The sequence below is a fragment of the Artemia franciscana genome, chromosome 5, assembly GCF_032884065.1.
Source record: "Artemia franciscana chromosome 5, ASM3288406v1, whole genome shotgun sequence".
Lineage (NCBI taxonomy): Eukaryota > Metazoa > Arthropoda > Branchiopoda > Anostraca > Artemiidae > Artemia > Artemia franciscana.
In genome coordinates this window covers 25,702,551-25,729,679 of record NC_088867.1, presented here as the reverse complement: position 1 = coordinate 25,729,679, position 27,129 = coordinate 25,702,551, and the positions used below count along the sequence as shown (strand labels likewise).

The following is a 27,129-nucleotide window of genomic DNA, read 5'->3' as shown; positions in this document are numbered from 1 at the left end:
GATATCTGTTGCAGTACATTGGAGACGAGTCAAAAAATCTGTTTTTGCAATTTCGAGCGCACTGCAATCAAGATCCGGAGCAGTTGCGTTCGAGCCGTAGTTTTTGTCTGCTCCGGTTGGCTCCCTGATTTCTTTTGAAGGGAGTTTTGTGGAAGCATTAGTGAAAAGGCGCTTTTTAGCAGACAGTTTTTTACGTCGAGCAGTAGTCATGGCCCGCTGTTGTGCAAGTTTTTTCAACTGCCTACTTGGTGTAGATCCTACAGTTCTTCGAAATATTTCAAGGCGAGCTGAGTGACCTTTCGTAAATCGGATTCCTGCTGCTTTAACACGGGTGGTATATCGCGCACTTTGGCTAACCATGATGTTTTTGCCACCTATAAGCCTTGCAACTATGCTCATAAAATATTCTGCCAGGTTGCTCGTGTGGTTTCCTATCAGTAGACGAGCCCTTCTGGTCAGCGTATCAAAGGCTGAATACACATGGCTGAGAAAGATGTTGCTAGGGGTGTCTTCAGGATTGACCTGTAGAACTTTCCCGGAGAACGAGCAGCGTGTAGGACAAAATCTATGGTCGCCACGGAAAAAATGTAGAGGAATTGCCTTCAGCGCACTGATGAGATCCTTCACGCTTTTCTTCTCTGTGGTGGCACATACAATTGCATTTCTGGCAAAATCACACATTTTCTTTATTATTGCGGCACTAAGAAATCTTCTGCATTCGGCATTTTCATGCTGCTTCTTATATAGTCTGTTTTTCAAGCATTTGCACGCATGATTAGCACACTCAATTTTTTCTACATTTCTGCCATATGGTACCCTTGCTATAATTTCAGAATTGGTACTTGAATCGCCGTCGGCAACAAATCGAGTATATCTTAGATTGTGCATGGATGTTGCTATTCGGAATGCGTCAACTAATATATCTGACTCCATACCTGTACTGGGCCCCTGCCAGTTCATAAAACATGTATGTTCAGGAACAGATCTATTAACTTGATGCCTGTATTTCACGCAAGTACAGCAATATTTGTTCCTAATTCCTAGATTTAAGAGTTTCTTCGAATAGAAACCTATCACCACTCCACAGCCTGAGAGTGCACGATATCTATTCCCATAACTTCGTGTACACCAGCTTCCATCAACTATAACACATGTCTCTACAGCTCCATTTGGGTGAATTTTCTCACCTGCTTCCAGTGCCATCCTTCGCTCGGTTTTCCCATTTTCGATAAGATAGTCATAGAGAACTTTTTCCAATTCTACGCAAATTTCTTTCTCAAATTTTGTAAAGACTTTTTGAGACGGGATATTTATTCCAATGGTAGAGAAAAGCTCTTGAACCTGGGCGTGAGTCATTCCACCATTTATTGCACCAACCACTACCTCTTTGTTGACACTTACTGTTCCTATTTCTGTTTTGTGTTTCTTTCTGATAGTATTCACACTATCAAAATCAGTCCTTTTCCGTTTTTTGACTACGGTTTTCGTTGAGTCTTTTTTTTTAAGCCTTCTAGGAGCAAGGGGTTTTTCTGTGTGAATTGTGGCTTCCTCATGACATGATTCGCATTTGAAGATGAGTCTTGAGCGCAATCCAGCTCTATGTTCTTTAGAAAACATCATATTTGAAACCAAATTGATATCTTGGCACCTGTAAATAAAATGCTAATTGGTTGTGAGGAAGTAAAATAGTAAAGTAGCGATTTTATTGTTTTGGTAGAAAGGAAAGTGCTATAAGCTTCAAAAAGGATAGGTAGTATGTAGAGTAGTGAGCGATGTAGGGTAATTAAAATATGAAATAAAATATAAAATATAGCTAGAAATGGGCGAGATTTGGAAATTATACGATCTAACCGAAAGTTTTTTGTATTTCATTGTCAGATTAAACCACCCAATTTTATTTATGTATGTAACCAAGCCAAAAACTGTCCTGGAACTACCAATCAGGAAAGCCAAGTATTTCAAAACTTTACAAAATCCTTTGGGGCATGACAGGAAATGCCCTCTAAACAGACCCGTGTCGATTTACCAAATTCCAACGGAAATTACTAACCAAATTCCAAGAAAATTAAGTCTCACTTGACTCCCTAAAATCAAATTCAAAGTAAAAATCCGTGCCCCAAATTCAGTTGCATCTCAACTATCATTTAAATTTTTATTCGAGTAATTCACAAAGTTCTTATTAGTACGATTAAAAATACCAATATGCTTTTATGAGTTAGGAGGATCAAATTAGCTAGTTTATTTCTCAAATCCTTTAAAGCCTTTGCAGACATTCTTTCAGAACCTTTATCCGTACTTTTTAATGATTAGATAAAAAAACAAGTATTTTAAATGAAAGTAAGGAGCAACATTAAAACTTAGAACGAACAGAAATTATCCCATATATGAAAGAGGCTGTTTCCTCCTCAACGCCCCACTCTTTACGCTAAAGTTTGACTCTTTCTCTTAACTCTACTTTTTAAAACAGTAAAAAATTTAGCGTAAAGAGTGAGGGCGTTGATGAGGAAGCAGTCCCTTTCATATACGAAGTAATTTCTGTTCGTTTTAAGTTTTAATGTCGTTCCTTACTTCTGTTAAAAAAACTGTTTTTTTTTTTTATTTAATTTCTGTACGTTTTTGAATCAATGCATGTTTTGATTTTGGCTCTCCGCAGATGAATAATTAAACCGAAATTTTAGTATTTATTTTTTTGTCTAAAGTGCTTTCGCATAGTTTTGATCGAATGATTTTGAGAAAAAATGGAGCGGGGGAGGATGCCTAGTTGCCGTCCGATTTTTTTTTACTTAAAAAGGCAACTAAAAATTTTAATTTTTTACGAATCTTTTTATTAGTAAAAGATATACGTAACTTACAAATTAGCTTACGTAACTAACTTCTGTATTCTCATGTTTTTATTACGTATACGAAGGGGCTCACCCCTCGTTAGTACCTCGCTCTTTACATTAAAGCTTAAATTTTGTCCCAATTTCTTAAGAATGACCCCTGAATCACAAAAGCCGTAGAATAAATAGTTGAAATTACTAAAAATACTTTAGCGTAAAGAGCGAGGTATTAGGAGGAGGTGAGCCTATCGTATGCTTAATAATTTCTGTTCGTTTTAAGCTTTAATGCTTCTCCTTACTTTCAGTTGAAAAAAGCTTTTTCGTATTTATTTTTTCATTATTTTTTTTAAATAATACTAGAAAATCCTGGGCTCCCTTCATGAAAATTTTCTTCCCCCATGACAAATTCCTCCAAGGAAAGTTCCCCCAACATATCCCCCTCTTCTTCGAGTTACGAGTTTGGAAAATAAGGGGAAACACCCCTAAACGTCATAGTATATTTTTTTATTTTTCAAAATGGCAAGTTTTTTTTTTTTAAATGGAGAGTTGTGAGACAGAGTCAAACTTTAGCGTAGAAAGCAAGGCGTTGAGAAGGGAACAGCCCCTATCATATACGGAGTAATTTCTGTTCGTTTTAAGTTTTAATGTTGCTCCTTACTTTCAGTTGAAAAAACTTGTTTTTTTTTTATTTATTTCAGAATAGCGCGACTCATTTTTTCCGCCGATTGATTAGCTTTCGTCATAAATTAATACAGAAGTAAAAAGTGGGGCTATTTCAAAATGTAATGGGGAAATATATAATGGGCTATAAACTGTCGCTTAAAGAGGGGCGAGGGGTGGGGTATAGCAAAGCATTCGCTCTTAGGAATATCATAAGTAGCTACTTATGTTTGTTTTAAGTTCTTTTCTGAATTTTTAGGCCTTCCTTCAAATGTGCCCCTCTCCTTATTTTTTACCAAAAATATAATTTAAAAGATCTACTGTTTAATACTGTAAAAACTTTAGCGTAAAGAGTGGCGCGTTGAGGAGGGAACAGCCCCTTTCATATACTGGGTAATTTCTGTCCGTTTTAAGTTTTAATGTTACTCCTTCCTTTCATTAAAAAAAAATCGTTTTTTATTTAATTTCTGAACGTTTTTTTAGCTAATCCATGTTTTGATTTCGGCTCTGCGCAGATGAATAATTAAAACGAAATTTGAATTTTTATTTTTTTGGCTAAACGGCTTTCTCATAATTTTGATCGAACGATTTTGAGAAAAATAAGCGGGGAAGGAGGCCCAGAAGCTCTCCAATTTTTTGCTACTTAAAAAGGCAACTAGAGCTTTTAGTTTTTACGATGGTTTTCATTAGTAAAAATATACGTAACTTACGAATTAGCTTACCTAACGAACTTCTATATTCGCAGGTATCTATTACGTATATAAGGGGGCTCGCCCACTTGTCAATACCTCGCTCATTACACTAAAGCTTAAATTTTGTCCTAAATCCTTAAGAATGACCCCTGAATCACAAAGGCCGTAGAATAAATAATTGAAATTACTAAAAAATACTTTAGCGTAAAGAGTGAGAGATTAGGAGGAAATGAACCCCTTATATGTGTAATATTTTTTGTTCTTTTTAAGTTTTACCGCTGGTCCTTACTTTCAGTTGAAAACACTTTTTCATATTTATTTTTTCATTGTTTTTTTTTAAATCATGCTAGAAAATCCTGCCCCCTCCCATTCATGGAAAATTTTCCTCCCCATGACAAATTCCTCCATGGAAAGTTTCCCCAACATAACCTCCTCTTCTCAACCCCTCCTTCCAACCAAAAAATCCCACTGAAAACGTCTGTACACTTCCCAATAATCATTACTATGTGCAAACACTGGTCAAAGTTTTTAACTTGCAGCTTCTCCCATGGGGACTTTGGGGGAGTAAGTCGTCCTGAAAGACATAGTTATAAGGTTTTTCAACTATGCTGAATAAAATGGCTATATCAGGATTTTGATGGCGCTAGAACTTTTCATTTCCATTTGAATGAGCCCTCTCGCAAAATTTTAAGACCACTGGGTCGGTACAATCACCCTTGGAAAAAAGAATTAAATAAATAAACACGCATCTGAAATTTGTGTTTTGGCAAATATACAAAATTCTACATTCTTGTAGATAGGAGCTTGAAACTTGTACAATAAGGTTCTGTGATACGCTGAATCTGATGGTGTTACTTTCTTTAAGATTAAATGACTTTTAGGGGGGTTCCCTCATTTTCGAAAATAAGGTAAATTTTCTCAGGCTCGTAACTTTTGATGGGTAAGACTAAACTTGATGATGAAACTCACATATTTAAAATCGGCATAACAGTGCGATTCTTGAGATGTTCTGATATCAAAATTCTGTTTTTTAGAGCTTTGGTTACTATTGAGCCGGGTCGCTCCTTACTACAGTTCGTTACCACGAACTGTTCGAAATTACCTCTACTGGTAAGTTTGCTTTATGTTGGAAAAAAAAATGATAAAAAGAAGTTTTTTAACTGAAAGTAAGGAGCAAAATTAACGAACAGTAATTACTCCGTATATCAAAGGGGCTTTTCCTCCCTCAACACCTTGCTCTTTATGCTAAAGTTTGACTCTTTTTCTTAAGTTTACTTTTTAAAACAGTAAAAAACTTTAGCGTGAGGAGCAGAGCGTTGAGAAGGGAGAAAACCTTTTAATATAAAGAGTAATTTCTGCTTGTTTTAAGTTGTAATGTCGCTCCTTACTTTCAGTTCAAAAACTTGTTTTTTTTCATTTTATTTCTGAACGTTTTTGGATTAATACATTTTTTTGTGCTTTTTTTCTGTTTCTCTGTTTGCCATTCTGGCATGTCCAATGAATTGTGGGACAGAATAGAGGCAGTTCAAAAAACGTGTCTAAGAATTATTTTCAAACAGGGTAAAGGGCCTTACATTTCCCTTCTTCGGAGAGCAAATCTAGTCACCCTTAAGGAAATGAGAGTACAAATTTCCTTATTATTTTGCCAACAATATCGTGCATAACCCTTGTACTACTTCTCCTTTCTCTAGTGAATATTTACCCACCCGCCACGTCAGGGGCGGATCTAGGATTTTTTTTTTGGGGGGGGGTGTACATGAAAGGTTACTCCGATAAACTTGTGGACAAAGAAATACCAACAATTTAAAGGGGACTGCAACAATTTCTAAGTCGTGGGTAGGTAGTGGACATGGACTTTAATTTAATATAAAATCTGATGAGTTCTATTGAAATTAAAGTCAATTAGAAATATTGATACAAAAAAAGTAAGTTTATAAGAACCACCTCGCCATAAAACACAATTAAAAGGTTGTTCACCCTCTACAAAAAAATAATATATTAAATCTTTTCTGCATAATTTTTAGCATTTGCACTTCTGGCGACTATAGCGAGTTACTGAAACTTTGTATTGTCAAAAAAAAAAAAATTAGTACCATATTTTGGTATCATACATTCTTTAGAACTAATTTTTGATTAAACATTAAGTAATAGTTCGTTTGATGGTGTAGCAGGAAAAATAGAACAAAGAAATAGAAATATAATACTTTCTTATTGTTGCTATTAGCAGCGGATTAAGTCAGAATTTTAAATCTCCCCTTCTTACGAATGAAAATTTTCGCCTCCCAGTTGGCATTTGTGGTAATACGGACAGATCCCCTCGATAAACTTGAATTTAAATAAATACTTTTTGGGGACATGTGTCATTAATAAAAATCTAATAGAGACTGTAAAAAGTAACTGAAACCTTGTTTCAAACTTGTTTGCAAAAAGAAACAGCCTTAATAACTAAAAACTTACTAAAAACTCGACTATTAAAAACCAAACATAAAAAAAAATTCGTCCCTAAAAGAACCAGAGCAAGCGGTCCCAACCACAAATCTACTACTATGTCAGGGGGAGGGTGCCCCCTGCATTCGCCACTGCCCCACGTTCTAATTCAACAAAAATCCCCCTTCTTGCCCAAATAAGAGTTTCCACTGAAAGATATAGAAGAACGTTCATCCTTCACATATTTGAAATTTTAAATTACTAACCCTTCGCTCTTATCGCTCCACTTTTAACTTATAGTTTTAATGCTTATTTTGCAACTGCAAACTTTACAATTCTTGCAAGGTAAACTAAATTGTCATTTTGTTTAAATTTGTTTTCCCGGTTTTAATTTAAGACTTTTTATGGCTTGACTTTTTTACTGATTGCAATTTTATGAGTTTAATCTGGTTTGATATTTATTACTGATTGGCATTCACCATTTTTTTTTTTATTTTTTTATTGAGACTAAAATGTGAATTTGGCCCTTTTGGGCTTGTGATAGCCGTTTTGTAGAAATAAATCTTGTCTTGTCTAAACGAAGATGAGATTGCTAAAGAAATAGCGAAACAACTGCCGACTATTCTATATAAGCTTTAAATTGTTGGTAAAACCAACAATAGTGAAATTAAACTAATCTAAGTAGATACCGTCGGAGCGTTCTGTTGTTTTGGGATGAAAATATCTTTAAAAGTTATCGAACATTCTTTCTCTATAGCAGAAAAGACAATTATCAAGAATTAATAAGGTACAAGTTGTATTAATTGCAACTCAGAATAATTCCCCATCCTAATAATTTTGATAGCAGTAAATCAATGACGTAAAATGAAAGACAAAGAAAAAACTTACATGTGGCGAATCACGAGGTTTTCATAATTCTCAAAAAGGTAAGGCAGATCCACAATCCAGCGTGAGCCTTTTAGAAGGTCTGACCCCAAATTTCTTCCAGAAGTGATAACTTTCAACACAAAAGGGGAATTTGTTCCAATTCCTTCGGAACTTGATTCGTCGTGAACCGAAGCATCCGTTAAGTCTTCTAACATATATTTTGGTAAACGCGGTCTGCCTCTAGCCCGATAATTTAATTTCAACTTTTCACGATGGGCCTGCACATTTGGCAAATGGAGCCCTCGTATATTTCTTTTTTTTTTCCCATGTTACTGTGGTCAATAACAAGAACTATATAAGAACTTTATTAGGATTTTGACCATTTTTATCGGGGTTCACTTACTAAAGGGTTGAATTGTTTCTTGGAAAGGCCTTGGACTTGAGACTGGTCATTTGACTGCTTTAGTATGGGTAATTTTTATTGGGGTTTATTTACCAAGGAGTGGGATTGTTTCTTGGAAAGGCCTTGGACTTGAGACTGGTCATTGACTGCTTTTGTAGTTTGCTTTGGTAGTTCTACAGCAAGACTCGGGTTTTGCTATAACAAATTTAAATATTCCGGGGACATTTTGTTTCGTTCATTCGTTATTTTGTTTCATTCATTAGTTATTAATTAGCTTGTTTTATATATTTTTAATTCTTATTTCAGTACGAAGATTATGCAAAATTGTACTTATACTACAATACACAAATTTGTCCTGAATTTATTTTAATTAAACCAAAACGATAGATCAATCTTTTTAAAATAAAACCATTGCTTCTTATTCGGCCCTTGTGCTGTGTTCAATTTATCTCTAGGATTAGACGTAGCTTATCCTTAATTATTTATACAATACAATTTTCTTATATATTCATTAACCGGCAGTTTGGTGTCTGCACCTTACTTCTTCTCTAAACTCTGTTTAAACAGGTTAGAACTAAATAATGCTTGACTGAATCGCTCCTGAACAATCCGAGTGGTTAGCCCCTTGGTGTAATTTTTGCATTCTTAGATGCTCCGATTACAGCTCAATCTAACCTTTTGAGGGGAAATTTTGATTTCGGAACACAAATATGTAAAGTATTTGAAGGGACTGCGGCCAGGAGGTATATATTATAGAAAAAAGCTTCTTATTGATGAATATAAAATTTTTTGCTCTATTTTTTGATACCCACAACAACAACGTCAAGCATAGCAATCTAGAATGCAAACCCGAAACAGGTTTTATAATTATTTTGGAATTATAAAAAAAAAAATAATTGTCGGCATTAAGATTGGATTATGCCAAAATATTCACCAGATTTTTTTACTTCTATTGACATAAAAACCGCCAAAATCACTAATTCAGGAACGTCAGGCAAACTCCAAATGTTTAACATGGGAGGTATAGGAAGATTCTTTCCGAGTCCGTCCAGCCTTAAAGTGGATCTCCGAGGTTTGAAGCCAATGCTATTTTCCTATAGCAGGGAAATGCGTATTAACAACAGACACGAGCAGATTCTTTGATGAAAAAATTACTGTGGCTTCATTGAAAACTTTGACATGAATAGGCCGAACAAATTTGCATTTTTTTTCTTTAGAGCTTCATAAAAAATTAATTAGTGGGGGCACCTCTAATTTTTAAAAGTAGCAATAAAATTACTTTTAGAAGACGTAGAGAATTGTAAAGTAGCCTCTCTATTTGCCATAAGATTTCAAAAATTTTGGCCGTGAATTTTTATTTTATTATCATCAGTTTCCTTTAAAATTTGCCATTTAAGATATTCTTCCTTTACTGTTTAAAAGGGTTGTACTAATCATATAGCCTTGATTTTTGTGTCGTTTTGTAGATCTTATACCGACAAATAATCCCAAAGATTCTTAAGTTTGTAGTTATAACAGATGATTTTTAGCAATAATTCTTAGTATTCAAGATTTCCTCCTTTCTCATTGGCTTAAGCACTCCTTGAGGGGTTTGCCAGAATATCATTAAGAATGTTGACATCTCCTTAGCATTAAGACCAGATTTAAAAAGGAAGTTGAAAACATGTATAATTGGCAACAACACCTTGAGGCAATATCATTTTAACACTATACGAATTGGAATTTGTTAGGTTACAAAGCAGATAACAGTTTGGGTTTACAAGTAAAGAAACACCGATTGTAGGCCTATAAAATGTATGAACATTATTTTTAAAAGAATATTATTCTTAAAAACACATCATTTTAAACATTATTGGCCTTTAAAAGTAAAGAAACACCGATTGTAGACCTATAAAATGTATGAACATTATTTTTAAAAAAGAACATTATTATTAAAAACACATTATTTTAAACATTATTGGCCTATAAAAGTAAAGAAACACTGATTGTAGGCCTATAAAATGTATGAACATTATTTTTAAAAAGAACATTATTCTTAAAAACACATTATTTTAAACATTATTGGCCTTTAAAAGTAAAGAAACATCGATTGTAGGCCCATAAAATGTATGAATATTATTTTTAAAAAGAACGTTATTCTTTAAAACACATTATTTTAGACATTATTGGCTCTTAAAAGTAAAGAAACGCCGATTGTAGGCCTATAAAATATACGAACATTATTTTTTAATCTAAAGTTGTAGGATATTCGTCCATTTTAGTTCCACGGGATCTCATTTTATTCCTAATAGTGCCGTATCTTAGAATATTTTGGTTATTCCCCATCATCTCATATAGTTGATGATTTATAGGCTCGTTCATAAATGACTGATTACCCCGGTTTGGAACCGGGGTAATCATATACTTTGCTTTACGGAGTAATGCATATACTTATTAAATTAATGTCATTTAAAGTGATATGTTCCTGAGGTACATAATAAACATTAGGCACCCTTGCCCTGGGGTCATATATACAGGTAAGGGAGGAAGGATACCCCTTAGGGGTATTTAATAAATTTTTGAAACTACTTATATTTATATACTATTCATCAAAAACAAGACCTAAGAGCTCATATGGCACTTGTGACAAGGTCAAGAAGAGCCAAGAGCTCATATGATATGAGCTCTAGCAAAATTCTAAGAATCAATAGATTGCTTTAAAAGGAAAATCAGAGGCTTAGTGCTGGTCGGGATTTAAAAAAAGAGCTTTGAGATACAAGGTACTTCTAAATATCAGAATTCATTAAGATCCGATCGCCCACTCGTAAGTTAAAAACCCCTAAATTTTTCAGATTTTTCCTCTCCCTTCAGCCCTCCAGATGGTCGAATCGGGGAAAACAACTATAACAAGTCAATTAGTGCAGCTCCCTGACATGCCTACCAATTTTTATCGTCCTAGCACGTCCAGAAGCACTAAACTCACCAAAGCACTGAACCACACCACCTAACTCCCCCAAAGAAAACAGATCCAGTCCGGTTACGTCAATTACGTATCTACGCCGTTTATAAGCGTTTTCCAAGATTTCCAGTTTCCCCCTCCAATTCCCCCCCCCCCAATGTCAAAAGATCTGGTCGGGATTTGAAAGAAGAGCTCTGAGACCTGAGTTTCTTCTAATTATAACATTTTATTAAGGTCTGGTCACCCATTCTTAAGTTAAAAACACCTCAATTTTTCTAATTTTTCCAAATTAACAACTTCTAGCTCCCTCAAAGAGAACGGATCCGTACCAGTAATGCCGGTCCCCCCCCCTAATGACACTGAATCTGGTAGGGATTTAAAATGAGAGATCTATGTTTCGAGGTCCTTCTAAATATGAAATTTCATAAAGGCACGATCACTCTTTCATAAGTTAAAATACCTAATTTTTCTATTTTTTAGAATTAACCCTCCCTCCCCAACTCCCCCAAAGAGAGCAGATCTGTTCCGGTTATGTCAATCCCGTTTCTAGGACTTGTACTTAATTTTACCACCAAGTTTCATCCCGACCCCTGTACTCAAAGCATTTTCCAAGATTTTAGGTCCCCCCAACTTCCTCTTCACCGGATCCGGTCGGGATTTAAAATAAGAGCTCTGAGACGTGATATCTGATCACCAGTTCATAAATTACAAATACTTCATTTTTCTAATTTTTCAGAATTACCCCCCCCCCCCCAACTCTCCCAAAGAGTGCGGATCCGGTCCAGTTATGTCAGTCACGTATCTTGGATGTGTGCTTATTCTTCCCACCAAATTTCATCGTGACCTTTCCACTCTAAGTGATTTCCAAGATTTCCAGTCCCCCCCCCCCACAAATCCTCCCAATGAAACTGGATTCAGCCAGATCTAAAATAAAAGATCTGAGTTGCAAGATCCTTCTAAATATGAGATTTTATTAAGATTCGATCACTCCTTCGTAACTTAAAAATACCTCATTTTTTTCGAATTAACCGTCTCTCCACTCCCCCCCCCCCACAGATGGTCGAATCGGATAAATGACTATTTTTAATTTAATCTTGTCTGGTTATCATTTTTCGCAATTAACCCTCCCCCCAACTTCTCCAAAGAGAGTGGACCCGTTCCAGTTATGTCAATCACGTATCTAGGATTTGTGCTCATTTTCTCACCAAGTTTGATCCCGTCTTTTTTTCCGAATTAACCGTCTTCCCACTCCCCCAGATGATCAAATTAGGGAAAAGACTATTTCTAATTTAATCTAGTCTGGTTCTTGATACGCCTGCCAAATTTCATCGTCCTAGCTTATCTAGAAGTGCCTAAACTAGCAAAACAGGGAAAGACAGACAGACCGACAGAATTTACGATCACTATATGTTACTTCAGGAATACAAAGTGCCACAAAAGCTTGCGAATACCACAGAAATTTACGAAACTTTTTCTAAGACCTTTTAAGCCCTGAAAGCAAGAGATAAATTAGGGTCTAACTCGGTGTCTTCAAGTATCGCCCCGATGTACGAACAATTAGCTACAACTGAAGCCCAGCTGGAGAAAATAAAAGTCATCTGCTGGAAAATTTAACCAAAAAAGCTACTGAAAAGTTCAATGACCCAAATTCATTGAACAAAGAAGGTACTGAACTGATAATCAGCCAGGTTTATGATTCAATCACGCTCGAGTTTAATCCAAAGTTTGCAAAATTGAGCAGGCTCTTGTTAGTCTGAGATTTCAAATTGAAAATTTGGAGGAGAGAATCGGTCGAATAGAAAAAAAGCTTGATAATTATGATCAGGAGTCCATGCTTGATAGCCTTGTATTTCATGGGGTAAAGTAGTTAACTGGTGTAGACACTCATACGTCAATATCTAACATTATAAATAGCAAAATGTCTGTGCTGGGCCCTTTACTTTATTTAGTTTATGTGAACAAGATGCGCGCTTATCTAAAGGATACATATATTGCTAACAGTATTTGCAAAATCCGCAGATGATTTAATAGTAAAAGCTCATATTACTCTCAAAAGATTAGAGATGTTTACAAGTTTAAGTTTGCTGTGCGTGAATGTAAAGAAAAATTCTTACTGACATTCTGTAGAGTGGGTGATTCTGTTGATGTAAGTAGTAAAGTTCTATTAGGTGAAGAGCCTATTTTACAAGTTAAATCACTGCGGTACCTCGGCTTCCATATTGATTCAAATCTATCGTGGAAGCATCATAGCGACATTATCTCCACCAAAGTTGCACGTGGAGTTGGCATCCTCAAAAGATTGAAGCATATTCTGCCGGAATGTACTCTTTGCACGATATATTTTGCAATAATCTACCCATATATCATACGGATGTTTAGTTTGGAGAAGCAATTTTATGTTAATTACAAGCTAAATGGCTTTCTCATAGTTTTGATCGGACGATTTCGCTAAAAAAAAGGGGGTGGGAAAGGAAGCCTAGTTACCTCCAAATTTTTGGTTACTTAAAAATACAACTAGTTTTTTTTTATTTTATTTTTACAAACGTTTTTGTTAGTAATAAACATACGTACCTTACGAATTAGCTTATGTAACGAACTTATATATTTGTGTATTTTTATTACGTATATGAGGGAGTTTGCCCCCTCGTCAATACCTCGTTCTTTACACTAAAGCCTGAATTTTGTCCCAAATCTTTCAGAATGACCCTTGAATCACAAAGGCCGTAGAATAACTAATTGAAGTTACTAAAAATACTTTAGCGTAAAGAGCAAGGTATTGTGGAAGAAACAAACCCCCTTATTTAAGTAATATTTTATGTTCGTTTTAAGTTTTAATGTTGATCATTACTTCCAGTTGAAAAAAAATATTTTCTCATTGTCTTTTTATAAATGATGCTAGAAAATCCTGCGACCCCTTCATGGAAATTCTTTTCCCTCATGAAAAATTCCTCCAAGGAAAGATCGTCCCACGTAACCTGCCCTCCGCCCCAACCCACCCTAACCCCAACACAAAAAAGTCCCCCTGAAAACGTCTGTACAGTTCATAATTAACAACTACTATGTGTAAACAATGGTCTAAGTTTATAAGTTGCCGCCCCTCCCCCGGGAACTGAGGTGGATTTAGTCATCCCCAAAGACATATTCATTAGATTTTTGACTGAGGTAAACAGAATGGTTATCTCAAAATTTTGATCCGGTGACCTTGGAGAAAAATGTGCGTTGGAGGGGGCCTCGGTGCCCTCCAGTTTTTCGGTCACTTAAAAAGGACGCTAGAAATTTTAATTTACGTTAGAATGAACCCTATTGCGACATTCTAGGACAACTAGGTCGATACAATCACCCCTGAGGAAAAAAACAACAAAGAAAAAACAAAAAATACGCACCCGTTATCTGTCTTCTGGCAAAAATACAAAATTCCACCTTTTTTATGATAGGGGCTTGAAACTTCTACAGTAGGGTTCTCGGATACGCTGACTCTGATGGTGTGATTTTATTAAGATTATGTGACTTTTCGAGGGTATTTCCGCCTATTTTCTAAAATAAGGCACATTTTCTCAGGTTCGTAACTTTTGACTGGTAAGACTAAACTTGATGAAACTTATATATTTAAAATCAGCATTAAAATGCAATTCTTTTGATGTAACTATTTGTATCAAAACTTCGTTTTTTAGAGTTTTGGTTACTATTGAGCCCCTTCGCTCCTTACTACATTTCGTTACCACAAACTGTTTGAAAATGTAACTTGTACATGAATAAAAGTAATATATTCTACTATAACGTTGGAATAAAACTTACCAATGTCTCAGGTTTTCCCATCCTTTATATGTTCTTATTTTTTTTCTGCCCATTGTGAAAATTCAAATGCTAAACTGTTATCTGACTTGTAACCAACCAAATTCCAATGGTCAGCTGTTACCAATTAGACATGTGAAAAATTTAAATTCCCTTTAAATCCGGTCGTAATATCTCAAAGAAGTCAACAGAGTTTAAATATTCTGGTACAACCCTCAAGAGAGCAATTAAGCCAATGAGAAAGGAGAAAATCTCGTTGCGTATTTCAATGCTATAGGAAATAGAATTTACTTCAAACCTCGGAGATCCACCTTAATGTCTTCATGTTCCCTAGTAGCCCTCTCCCCTGCCACTTCCATAAGAAATACCATGCCATTTTTGTGGAACTGTAGAATGCCAGATATGGCAAGAGCTATACAAAAGTGAATCCCAGTTAAGAAATACTTAATAAATTTATGTCACTCTTTTTAAGTTTGGCTGGTGCTCAAATGAATAGCCAATAAATCATACAAGAATGCCATCTGTATCTGAGATACTTCTGTGGGAAATATACATGACCAATAAAAAAGGGAAAATAAAAAAACACCTGGCGATAGTCTCTATGGCCGGACCTTGGGGCCTTTAGTTTTTGAAGGAGTTAAACAGTAAACTTGACAGGAGAAGACCAATTCTACAAAAAAGTTTTTTATACAAATTACCAGATGATGGAAAACACAATTTCATAGCAACTCATGGAATTTTGTTATTATAGAAGCTCTCCTTTGCGGCATTAGCAAGATGGACAAATCTGATCACAGGGTCTTTTAAAGGCAGTTTGCACTTTTAAAATAAAATTGTCATTCCACAAAAGCCATGGAAGGTAGTTATAGATCATATTTCCATCATTTAGAATGACAAGAGTTATGATTATGGTTCTACATTGTGCTGGCTCATATTTGGGCATTTTTTCTAGGATTGGAAATAGCATTGAAGATTTCTAGCAATTCGAGAAAATAGATCTCCAATAGGTCATATTGCATAAACTAGGTAACCCTTATTATATACACTTTAATCAAGATAGATGTATCTTATACTGATTTCATACTGTCAGGTTTGGCCAATTTTACACCCTGTTTTAGTTCTTCTTTTTTGGCTGAGCACAAAAGAGAATCTGTGTCCAGTCAAGGATACTGATTAGAGGACCATGTTTATCAGAGGGTGGTGATGGGTTAATCAATAGCTAACTTTAGCTATAAAATGGTACTTCTTATATATTTAAACACATATAAACTTGTTGATTGAAACAAATACAAGATATGAAGTTGAAATCCTTTTTTAGAGTTTAAATAAATTATATGCATTGTGGGTACTAAAATATCTCTGTGTTTGTTTTTTACTTCATTTTCTGTAAGAGCAATCTAAACATATGCATCAATCTAAACAAATTCATCTTTTGCCCATCCCTTTCCCCAATATTAACATACCTGGAAGAGGAGGATTTTTAGTCTAGCCTTTCCGATGTTCATTAACAATGTCAGACAGGATAAAAGCAGTCCAGAACAGATCCTGGGAGAAAGAAAGATCATATATACTTCCATGCTTCTACACCCCCTACCTTCATATTGCTGTATCTTGTTGTTATTTCCAGTGTCTTACATCTGAAACCTTTTTTTAGGGGGAGGGATGTTCATCTGTTATATATTCCAGGTATAGCTATATGTGTGGGTATTGTTAGTGACTAGCAAAACAATCTTGCCCTGCTCTGAGCTCATACAAATTTCTTATATTTTTGGTTTCTAATTGATAGACCACCTGATCTAAATGGAACCTTTTCACAACTTCCTGACTTTTTATTGCATATGTTTCCTTCAGGACAACAGTGAATCTTGTCTTCACAACAGACTGCATTTTTTATTGGACAGCATGAGTAAAATCCAGGGTTCATCATCTCACAGCATGTATATCCATCAGCACAACTCTGGTCACCACCAGGACAGATAATCGCACCTGAAAATAACACTGACTTAGAGTAAATAGCAAAAGTAAAGTATGGCAGGTAAATAAATGGTCATAAAATTTACATCTTTTTTATCCAATTAAACAAATTGGATAGGAATTAATCAAAATTCCCAAAGGTATGTTGGTACACCAGTAGTATTAACATGTCTATTTTAGAATCTGACTGTGGTTTAATGAATTGTATCAAGTGAATGAAGTTGGTGCTACACCACACAGAATAAAATCTATCTGTTTATTTTTCCTAAATCTATATTTTATATTCTTGTAAGTTTGGAGGATTTTTCACGATTAAGTAATTACAAACAGTAGAACTTATTTTCTTGCTTCCCTATCCTAACAATGAAGATAGTTCAGTTGTGATCCCTTCCAGAATATATCTCACATTGAAGTAAGACAAAAAAACTGAAGTTAACAGCAATATGATAGAGCAATGCTGCTTGACAACTGCTATAGTAAAACAAAATGTCATTTTACTGCTACTGGCAGGCATATCCATAAGAATCATTTTTTAAGGTGAGGAGGGGCAAGGTTATTGGGAAGGGAAAAAGGCCAAAATAGATGATTCCGATGAAAGACATAATAAATTATAGAACCAACTGTAAAACTCTTTGAGATTTTGAGCGCCAAGGGCAGGGGGGGAGGTCACACTCAAAGGCCAATATCTGCTGCATACGTGCCTGACCCCCATTCGTTTTCATTGAAGCTGTATGTAGGAGGACCAGAGATATCACAATCCTAGAGACTAAAAATTCAAAAATATGAAGACTACTGAAAACCACAAAACTTTCAAAATACTGAAAAAAATCTGTTTAAGCTTAATACTATATATTGGTCTTCATCTTTCTGTTAAACCCTCTTGGAACATATTTGATAGGATTCGACATTTTTATAGATACTACAGATTTAAGACAATAAATCTGTGTCTAACATCAGCTCTCAGTGCTTCTTGGAATAGACTCAGAAAATATTCTAAGATTTTTCAATCATTTTAGGAAGTGTTTAGAAAGCTGGTTACTGATTGCATAACAGTGCCCCAGAATACATTTCTCTAGAAAGAAAAGTAAATGTAAAGCCAAAATTATTATGCATAGCCCTTACTCTGGTCAAACATTATGAAACTTTGGTCTCCAGTCTGACCCAAACATGGTCAAAGCAATTCCGGAAATTCCAAATCCAACAACACATGCCCTAAATGCTTCTTGGTATGCTGAACTACCAGTAAAATTAAGTATATTTTAAATTTGCCAAGTAAATTGAACTCTTTCATCATATCAGCATAGGATGAGACACACCCTCCTACATCACTCTGAAATACTCTCCAAAAAATTGAGTAACAATTGACTTTGTGCTTCTGTGGACCTGTCCTATATGCTCTTCTCTATTGCCAAACATAATTTGATAGATAATGACCACAATACAGTACTTCAGACAATTAAAGAGTCTACTTTCCAAGCTAAAGTGTTTTTTTTTTTTTTACACCTTTAAATGCAATTTAAGGTTAAGCAATTTAAGTGAGATTCTAGTTTGAACATCCTTAAACAACTTAAATTACTAGATCTCATCAAGTTGGGCAAGATAGATTACATCCACATCTTTTAAAAGAATTCTATTCAATTCAATTTACTTCCAAAATGGGCAGCAGACAAGCCAAATATTTGTTTAGTTGTCAAAACATGAATATTTATACAATCTATAGTCAGCAATTACTAAATAATTCTAATTGTCCACTAAAAATCACTACACAGTAACTGACTAGTCAAAATATAATAAAATATAACTAACAAACTAAAGCAGCAGACTAGCTGAAAATTCGTTTTAGTTGTCAAAACACAAATACATGTACAATCCATAGTCAACACTTACAAGATAATTTGAAATAAATCAAATCGTCCACTTAAAATCAGTACACAATATCTGACAAGTCAAAATATAATATAACTAATGAACTATTAAAGTGATTTGTGCTAAGTACAAGAATAATACTGCTGCAGTTAAGGTAGGAAATGAGGTTAGCAACTGGTTTTGTATTAAATCAGGAGTTAAGCAGGGTTATGTTCTATCCCCCTTTATATGGATCATTTTGAAGGATTTTGTCTTAAGGAGCACAGGAAAGGCTATTGGAGACCACAGAATCAAACGGAGAGGAAAAACGATCCTGGACTTAGATTATGCTGATGATTTAAGCATATTAGATGAAAGTTTGAGTGAAATGAATGAATTTTTAGGGGTGTTGTGAGTTCAGGGTGCTAAAACAGGCTTGAAAATTAATGTTAAGAAGACTAAGTCACTAAGGCTAGGAATAAGTGAAGATGAACAGGTGACATTAGGAAACGAAAAGATTGATCAGGTTGGGAGCTTCACTTACCTTGGTAGTATTATTAGTAAAGATGGTGGGAGCAGTGAAGATGTTAAAAGCAGAATAGCTAAGGCTCAGGGTGTTTTTTCACAGTTAAAAAAAGTTTGGAAGAACAGAAAGGTAAGACTGTAAACCAAGATTAGAATATTGGAAGCTACAGTGATGACAGTGGTCAAACATGGCTCTGAAGCATGGGCGCTCCAAAATGCAGATGAAAATTTACTAGATTTTTCCAGAGAAATTGCCTACAGATTGTTCTGGGTACCCAGCTGACTGACTATATTTCAAACAGTAGGTTGTACAAAAATTGTGGTTCAATCCTGCTTTCTAGGGCTATAATGAAAGAAAGGTTGAGATGGCTAGGCCATGTTCTGCAGATGAAGGATGACAGATTACCAAAGATTGTCCTTTTTGGCAAACCATCTGGGACTACATGGAAAGCAGATTGTCCTTGTCTGGGTTGGGAGGATGCCATAAATAAAGATTTAAAGGAAATGGGAACTTCATGGGAGGGTGTAAAGAGCAAGGCTTTGAATAGATTAGGTTGGAGGAGGAGCGTGCATAGCTGTGTTGGCCTCAGGCGGCTTGGTGCTGCAGTGAGTTATTAGTAGTAGTAGTAAAACTGTAGCTGTTCTTGCTTATTAGCAGGTACATTAAAAAAACTTGACAAACAAAGGGAGAAAGCTTTTCAAATATCTGTTTTGACACATAGATAGACTGTATATGATGTACAGCTTCTGCCACAGCTCTTGCATATCTTTCTTGATGTGGTTTGAAATCAGGGGGTAGTATGGATTGATGGGACATGCTGTTCAACACCCTGTATCAAAAGCAAGCAACAGTTTTAATCAATGGTTAGCAACAGAATCTAGGCAAAACTGTTCAAGGAGGGCACAGTATGGGACTTTGGGTGCTTTTGAAATTACCAACAAAGCCCAAAATGGAACTCTCTCAATTATGTCCAACTGCTCCTGAATTAGGCTGTAATGCCAAATGGGGGAACAGTATTCACAGCAAGACTGTATAAAAGAGGTATAAACTTGCAAAAGGTGATTGGAAGGAATTCCATGTCAAGACAGCAGCTTCAGGGAGCTAATACCTGCATTAGCTCTCTGGAGCATCATTTCCATCTGTTTCTCCCACTTAAAATCAGCAGGAGGATACACCCCAAGCAGTTTAAGTTCAGTTACATGGCTGGAAGGAGGAAGGGGAGGGTAAAATTCTGGGTTGCTTTTTAGAATAGGGAAAGTCAGCACAACAGACTTCTGGACATTAGCAACCATCCTGTCTGCAGATGCATCATCCAATATATCAGCCATAATGGTAGCTGCACTGCTTTGAATATTCTTGTAGCATAGTTTTGCAATAGATAAATCATCAACATATTTCTAGCAGCCTGGCATGCTTATTGCCAACCCACTTTTCACAATTAGCTTATATTTATGATCTACTTTTTGTTTGCTCTTCCAGGTTTCAGGCCAAATAAATATTTAATAAACATAGAATACAGAACTCAGTCCCACTGCCTGCAGGGCTCATGGACTAATTTGCTTTGGTCTATATGTAATATTCACTTGCAAGAATTATTATTTAACCAAATCTGTTCCACAAAGGTCTTCCCATAGCCAAAGAATCTTTTAAACCAAATTTAATCTCAAACTGAAAAACTGTATAATCTACATTGCATCAGAAGGCATTTCTACAAATCAACAAAGCAAAAGCATAATATTTAACTAATTGATTTAGCTAACAAATTAATTTAATTCTGATTCAGTGGTTCACAGGCTGGTTTCAACTGGAAACTGAAAGTTGATAATTAGCATTAATGGATATGAGTTTTTTTTTATTATTTTTTGACTTACTACTATACAAAAATTAGCAGTGATGACTGGAAATAGCATTTCAAATATAATTTCATTTGTATTGTACAGCCTCAACATTTACCTTGGCTTCAAAACCCTGCTACTTTATGCATTTTTAGTTTGCCCCATGGAAGCTTCTAGAATTAGCATTTGTAAGTGCACTAAACTAAGTATTTACTGAAAACACTTTTCTTGTACTTCACTTAAGCAGAAGATCTATTTTTCAAGGTTTCACTTGTTATATTAAAAGATTTTAAAGGTCATCAAAGGTAACTGGCAATAGGTAAACTGTAACTAAAGGGAGAAAGAGTGGAGGTGGGTACTTCAAAATACCTTCCCCAGACATAGGCCTACTTTAGTCGATAAATCCATCTCTGAAAGTTTAATTTCTTCAGCTAGGCCTAGCCCCTTTCCAAGATAGCAAAAGTAGCTGGTCCGAAATTTTACCCTTTTTCTACTAATATACCTGTTGAATTCAATATGAGGCTCAAGTTCTGGAGTAAATTGTTCGGATGAACATTCCAAAGCAGTGTTTCTCCATGAGCTGTACAAAGGAAAATCAGAGTCAAAATAAGCCACATCTTTAATATTTGAATTTTTAACATAAAATTTTAAATACCTCAGCAAAGCTATATGCTTATTAACCTTTGGAAAATAAATATAAGTGAAGTTTATAAAAATTTAAGTTAAAATAAGGTTGGATTTTTTCCTATCATACCATACCCCATAGGATGTTTTATGCAAAAAAGGACTAGGGAACTTCATTGTGAATTCAAATATTTGCAATCATTTTCATCAGAATAATATAAACAAGGATAAATTTAAATTATTGGAAACCTGCAGTTCACGAAATCCCTTATTGGCTTAGAATGTAATTTTTGTCAAGGTAGGCCAAATTTTAAATTAGTTTTTACGACTTCATTCTGAATAATACTTATAAAGAAGCTTCAATCTTTGCCAGGAAGTGTTAGTAGGCCGAGGCTCAGCCTACTTTAGTCTAGGTCTGTATTGTTACTGCCCCCACCTGAGTTACCATGGTCTACTAGATCGCCTCTTTACGGTATTTGCTTTGGAAACCATCACAATGTTTGAACAGTAGTTTGTAAATTTATTACCTTAAATTAACTTAACCACATGTTCAGCAAGATAAGGTGGTGAAGAGCTTGCTGTGGAACATCTTGCTGTTGGTCTGACATGACTATGGTTTCATATACCAGGTTAGCTTGCACTCTCCATTGGTCCAGTCCTGATCAACTTCTTTTTTGAACACATCTATGGTTTGAGACTAGGCCTAGATGCTGGATTTGGAGAGGCTGTTCCAGTGAGGGATAGTGTGTACAGAGGAACATTGCCAGTACTCATGTTAATGGCAACTGGGGACTTACAGCTTCTTTGTGCAAGCTCTTTTCATAGCCTACATGCATGAGATTAGAGAAAATTGACTTGAGAGGTCATTTTCAAGCAGTTTGTGAGTAGTGATTGTGTCTCCTCTCTTTCTTTGATAGACTAGGGTAGGGAGTTTGAGGAACACAAGGTATTCCTTGTATAGCATGTCTTGCAGAGCTGGTGTGAGCTGTGCTGCTCACCTTTGGACACTTTTAAGTGCTTTGTCCATTTTATAAAGGGGAGATGCCACAAGCATCAAAACAAAGAGATGCTAGGGTCATTCCAAATTCTAAGTGTAGACATACAATAGGTTTATACAGCTTCTTGACCACACATGGCTTCCTGGTAGTAAACATTCATTTTGTGAGCCCTAGGGCTTAGTTTTCCTTAGCAATTTAAGTTTGTTTGTGGCTAGGGAACTCAAGTTCATCATCAACAATAACCCCCAGGTCCTCCTCATCACTTACAGCTTCAAGTTGGTCATCTCAAACATGGTAAGATCATCCAAGGTTGTTGTGTTGGTAAAATGATGACAGTTCATATAACTGACTTACCAATAAAGTGAATATACCACTTGATGCCTTTTCTTATTTTCTTTATGAATATAATATTTGCTTCTACTGCAAATTCAAATTTAAGCACTTTTTGAGCAATTTAAAATGACAAATTTTCAAAAAATTATAATCATTCATATAACTGACTTACCAATAAGGTGAAAATACCATTTGATGCCTTTTTTCATGTTCTTTACAAATATAATAATTGCTTCTACCACAAATTCAAATTTAAGCACTTTTCTGAACTCTTAAAAATGACAAATTTTCAACAAAAGTATGAGTTATTGCTCATTTTTGATAAAATAATACTATATTTTCTCAGCACTGTTTTCTTGGTCATTTTGACAAAATAATACTACATTGGTAAAGTCAATAAAAAATACTATATTGGTAAGTCAGTTATATGAACTGTCATAAATTTGCTGTTATGTCCAAGATGCAGGACTTTGCATTTTGACACATTGAACTGCAAATCCCACTCAGATGATTATCTAGTTAGCCAGGTTGATCTAAATCATCTTGCATCATTGAACAATTAGGGCTAATTTAGACCTTCCTAAGAGTTTGCAATTATCAGCATATAGTTGCACTGGGTTCTTCAGGTGAGTTTTATAATTGTTAATAAATATGCTGAACTATGTGAGCCCCAAGATTGTGCCCTGTAAAACTTCATCAATGACAGGAATTTCATCAGAATAAATAGTTTTACTGGTGTTGTCATAAACTATTACCCTCTGAGCTTCTCCAGTAAGAAAGGCTTCAATCCAGGGAACTATATCCTCATGCACCCTGTATGCTTCCATTTTCAGGAGAAGAAGTTGATGCTGTACTTTATCAAAGGCTTTTGCTTGATCAAGCAATATGAAATCCACTGGAAAGCCATCATCCAAGAGTCTGGTCACAACATCATATGATTCAATGAAGTTTGTGTCAATTGAGTGACATATATAGAAACCATGCTTACTTTTTGAAAGGGATTGATTTTTTTCAAGGCAAGAGACCAATACATCATTTATGATGCTGTCAAAGACCTTGCATACAACAGAAGTAAGACTTATAGGGTAATAAATACTGACCTGGTCCTTTCTTTTTTTTTTGAAAATGGACTTGGTGTTGACATGCTTCTAGCCACTTGGGAGCACTTTAGAAGTGAGTGGCATCCCAAATATCACTGCTACTGGCTTAGCAATTTTTTCACCTGCTTTTTATGGCACTTAGTATTAACCAAGTGACTTATAGCAATCAAAAATTCTGTCAGTCTGTTGGTCTGTCTGTCTGTCCTGGTTTTGCTAGTTTGGGCTCTTCCAGATAAGCTAGGATGATGAAATTTGGTAGGCATATCAGGGACCAGACCAGATTAAATTAGAAATAGTTGTTCCCCAATTTGACCAATCAGGGGGGAAGTGGGAGGATAGTTAATTCAGAAAAATTAAGGTATTTTTAGCTTACAAATGGGTGATCAGATATTAATGAAATTTCATATTTAGAAGGATATTGTGGCTCAGAGCTTTCATTTTAAATCATGAATCTATCTGATGACATTGGGGAGAGTTAGAGGAGGAAACTAGAAATCTTGGAAAATGCTTAGAGTGGAGACATCATGATGATACTTGGTGGGAAGAATAAGCACAAGTCCTAGATACGTGATTGACATAACCAGACCAGATTTGCTCTCTTTGGGGGAGTTGGGGGGGGGTTAATTCAGAAAAAAGAGGTAACTTACAAATGGGTGATCAGATCTTAATTAAATTTGATATCTAGAAGGACCTTGTTTCTCAAAGCTCTCATTTTAAATCCCAACCAGATCTGGTGACATTGGGGGGAGTTGGAGGGGAAACCAGGAATCTTAGAAAACACAGAGTGTAGAGATTGGGATGACACTTGGTGGGAAGAATAAGCACAAGTCCTAGATAGCACTAGGATCAGATCCGCTCTCTTTGGGGAGGTTGTGGGGGTTAATTCAGAAAAATTAGAAAAAAATTTTAACTTACAGACAGGCAATTAGATCTTGAATCTTGATGAAATTTCTTATTTAGATGAACTTTGTGTCTCAAAGTTCTTATTTTAAATCCCTACCGGATATGGTGAGATTGGGGGGGAGTTGGAGGGGGAACAGAAAATCTTGGAAAACGCTTAGAGTGGAGAGATTGGGATGAAACTTGGTGGGAAGAATAAGCACAAGTCCTAGATACATGGTTGACATAACCAGACTGGATCTGCTCTCTTTTGAGGAGTTGGAAAGGGGGGGGGGGTTAATTCAGAAAAATGAGATATTTTTAATCTACAAATGGATGATTGGATCTCTATGAAATTTTAATATTTTGAAGGACTTCATGTCTGAGAGGTCGTATTTTAAATCCTGACCAAATCTGGTGACATTGGGGGGAGTTAGAGGGGGAAACCAGAAATCTTGGAAAACACTTAGAGTAGAGAGATTGGGATGAAACTTGGTAGGAAGAACAAGCACAAGTCTTAGATATGTAACTTGACATAACCAGACCAGATCCGCCCTCTTTGGGGGAGTTTGGGAGGGGGGGTGAGATTTCCAATGCTTTGGCAAGTTTGGTGCTTCTGGACATGCTATGATGATGAAAAATAGTAGGTGTGTAAGGGACCTGCACAAATTGACTTGATAACAGTTGTTTCCCTGGTTCAAGCATCTAGGAGGGGGCTAGAGGGAGGGTAAATCATTTTAATGGAGGTATGTTTATCTTTCAAATGGGTGATTGGAACTTAATGAAACTTGATATATAGAAAGATGCTCTATTTTCAATTTGGGATACAGGGGGTAGAGGGGGGAAAGGGAAATCTTGAAAATCAAAAATCTTGGAAAACTCTTAGAGTGGAGAGATTAGGATGAAACTTGATAGGAAGAATAAGCACACGTTCTAGATACATTATTGACCTAACTGGACCAGATTTGCTCTCTTTGGGGGATTTCTAGTGCTTTGGCAAGTTTGAGAATAAGCACAAGTTATAGATACATGATTGACATAAGCAGACCATATCCAATTTCTTTGGGAGGAGTTGGAGGGATTTCTAGTGCTTTGGCAAGTTTGGTGCTTCTTGATATGCTAGGACAATGAAATCAATAACTCTATTACCAAGTCTAATTTTAGGTTCTGACCTTGTCACAAGTGCCATATGAGCTCTTGACTCCTATTTTAATAGTCTGAACTGAAGGTCATCTGGCCTAGCAACTTTATTTGCAGCTACTCTTTTAAGCCTTTCCAGAACATTCTCTATACTTATAGTTGTCATGTACATTGGTTCTCTGATTAGTTGCTCTGGTAAAGTGGGTGAAGGGTTTGCTATTGGCTGAGTGGAGAAATTTGTACCAAAGCTAGAGTTGAGCAAATTGACTTTTTCCTTAGCCTCTGAGGTCTTTGTGTCATCCTCTTTCATGATGTGTAGGCTATTGTATCTAGAGGAATTAGCTACTGAGATATGGTGCCAGAACCCCTTTGGATTCTGCTTTTTGTCAGCTGCAATCGCTTCCTCATGGCTTTATAAGATTTTCCAAATCACATTTCTTAGCCTGTTTCTGCATTTCTTGGATGTGTCATAGTGGTTATCACATCTGAACTTAACATATTTGGTCAATGCTCTTTTCTTCTTCCTTCTAGCCCTTATGACCTCTTTGGGTATGAAGGGGATTGTTTTGGGCAGGGGTGACCAGTATACCTGGGTGTGTGTAACTTAACTGATGGCCCACCAATTTCCAGAAAGATAGTAATTGGATGGTAAATTAGAATTACCCAAGCTTAGAAACAATGTTGTCAATCACTTTGAAGTTTGCTCATTGGGCCAAGAGAAATGTAAGAATGTAAAAAAATGGTATATCCATTGGTGAAGCAAGAATAACTAAAAGCTTTTTGATGTCAATTGGTTTGAAATTTAGAAACACAAATCCCTGAACCTAGGAAACCTAATTGCACAAAAAAGGCTGGGGAAACAGGTAACTCAAAAGTGGACCAAAAAAACTTTCAAACAGTTCAGGGTAACAAACTGTAAGTAAGGAGCAACCCTGCTAGATAGTAACTGAAACCCTAAAAAATTGGAATTTTGATACCAATAGATACATCAATAGAATTGTATTTTTATTCTGATTTTAAATATATAAGTTTCATCAAGTTTAGTCCTACTCATCAAAAGTTACAAGCCTGAACCATCAGATTAAGTGTATCAGATAACCTTACTGTAGAGGTTTCAAGCTCCTATCTTCAAAAATGCAGAATTTTGCATTTTTTTTTTGCCAGAAGAAAGATCACAGATGTGTTTTCATTTTTTTCCCAGTGGTGATCATATCAACCCAGTGGTCCTAGAATATCGCGAGAGGGCTCATTTGAATGGAAATTAAAAGTTTGAG

The 27,129-nt window shown here is 35.7% G+C and overlaps 2 protein-coding genes across 7 annotated transcripts in view; one reads left to right on the top strand and one right to left on the bottom strand.

Moving 5' to 3' along the window:
- LOC136027163 (progranulin-like) overlaps positions 1–21,421 on the bottom strand; it is a 50,532-nt gene extending 29,111 nt beyond the window's left edge. For both annotated transcript variants that reach the window (XM_065704162.1, XM_065704161.1), the window contains exons 1-2: positions 21,284–21,421; positions 16,409–16,587 (exon numbers count right to left, since the gene is read on the bottom strand). In XM_065704162.1, the coding sequence (XP_065560234.1) occupies positions 16,409–16,587; positions 21,284–21,398 (294 nt within the window). In that variant the 5' untranslated portion in view covers positions 21,399–21,421. The remainder of the gene's footprint in view (positions 1–16,408; positions 16,588–21,283) is intronic.
- LOC136027160 (E3 ubiquitin-protein ligase CBL-B-like) overlaps positions 20,930–27,129 on the top strand; it is an 81,517-nt gene continuing 75,317 nt past the window's right edge. For 3 of the 5 annotated variants that reach the window (XM_065704152.1, XM_065704151.1, XM_065704154.1), the window contains exon 1: positions 20,930–20,969. In XM_065704152.1, coding sequence (XP_065560224.1) covers positions 20,945–20,969 — 25 coding nt within the window. In that variant the 5' untranslated portion in view covers positions 20,930–20,944. Of the gene's footprint in view, positions 20,970–21,570; positions 21,704–27,129 lie in introns of those variants that run through there. The other 2 variants (XM_065704153.1, XM_065704155.1) reach the window with 1 other exon arrangement.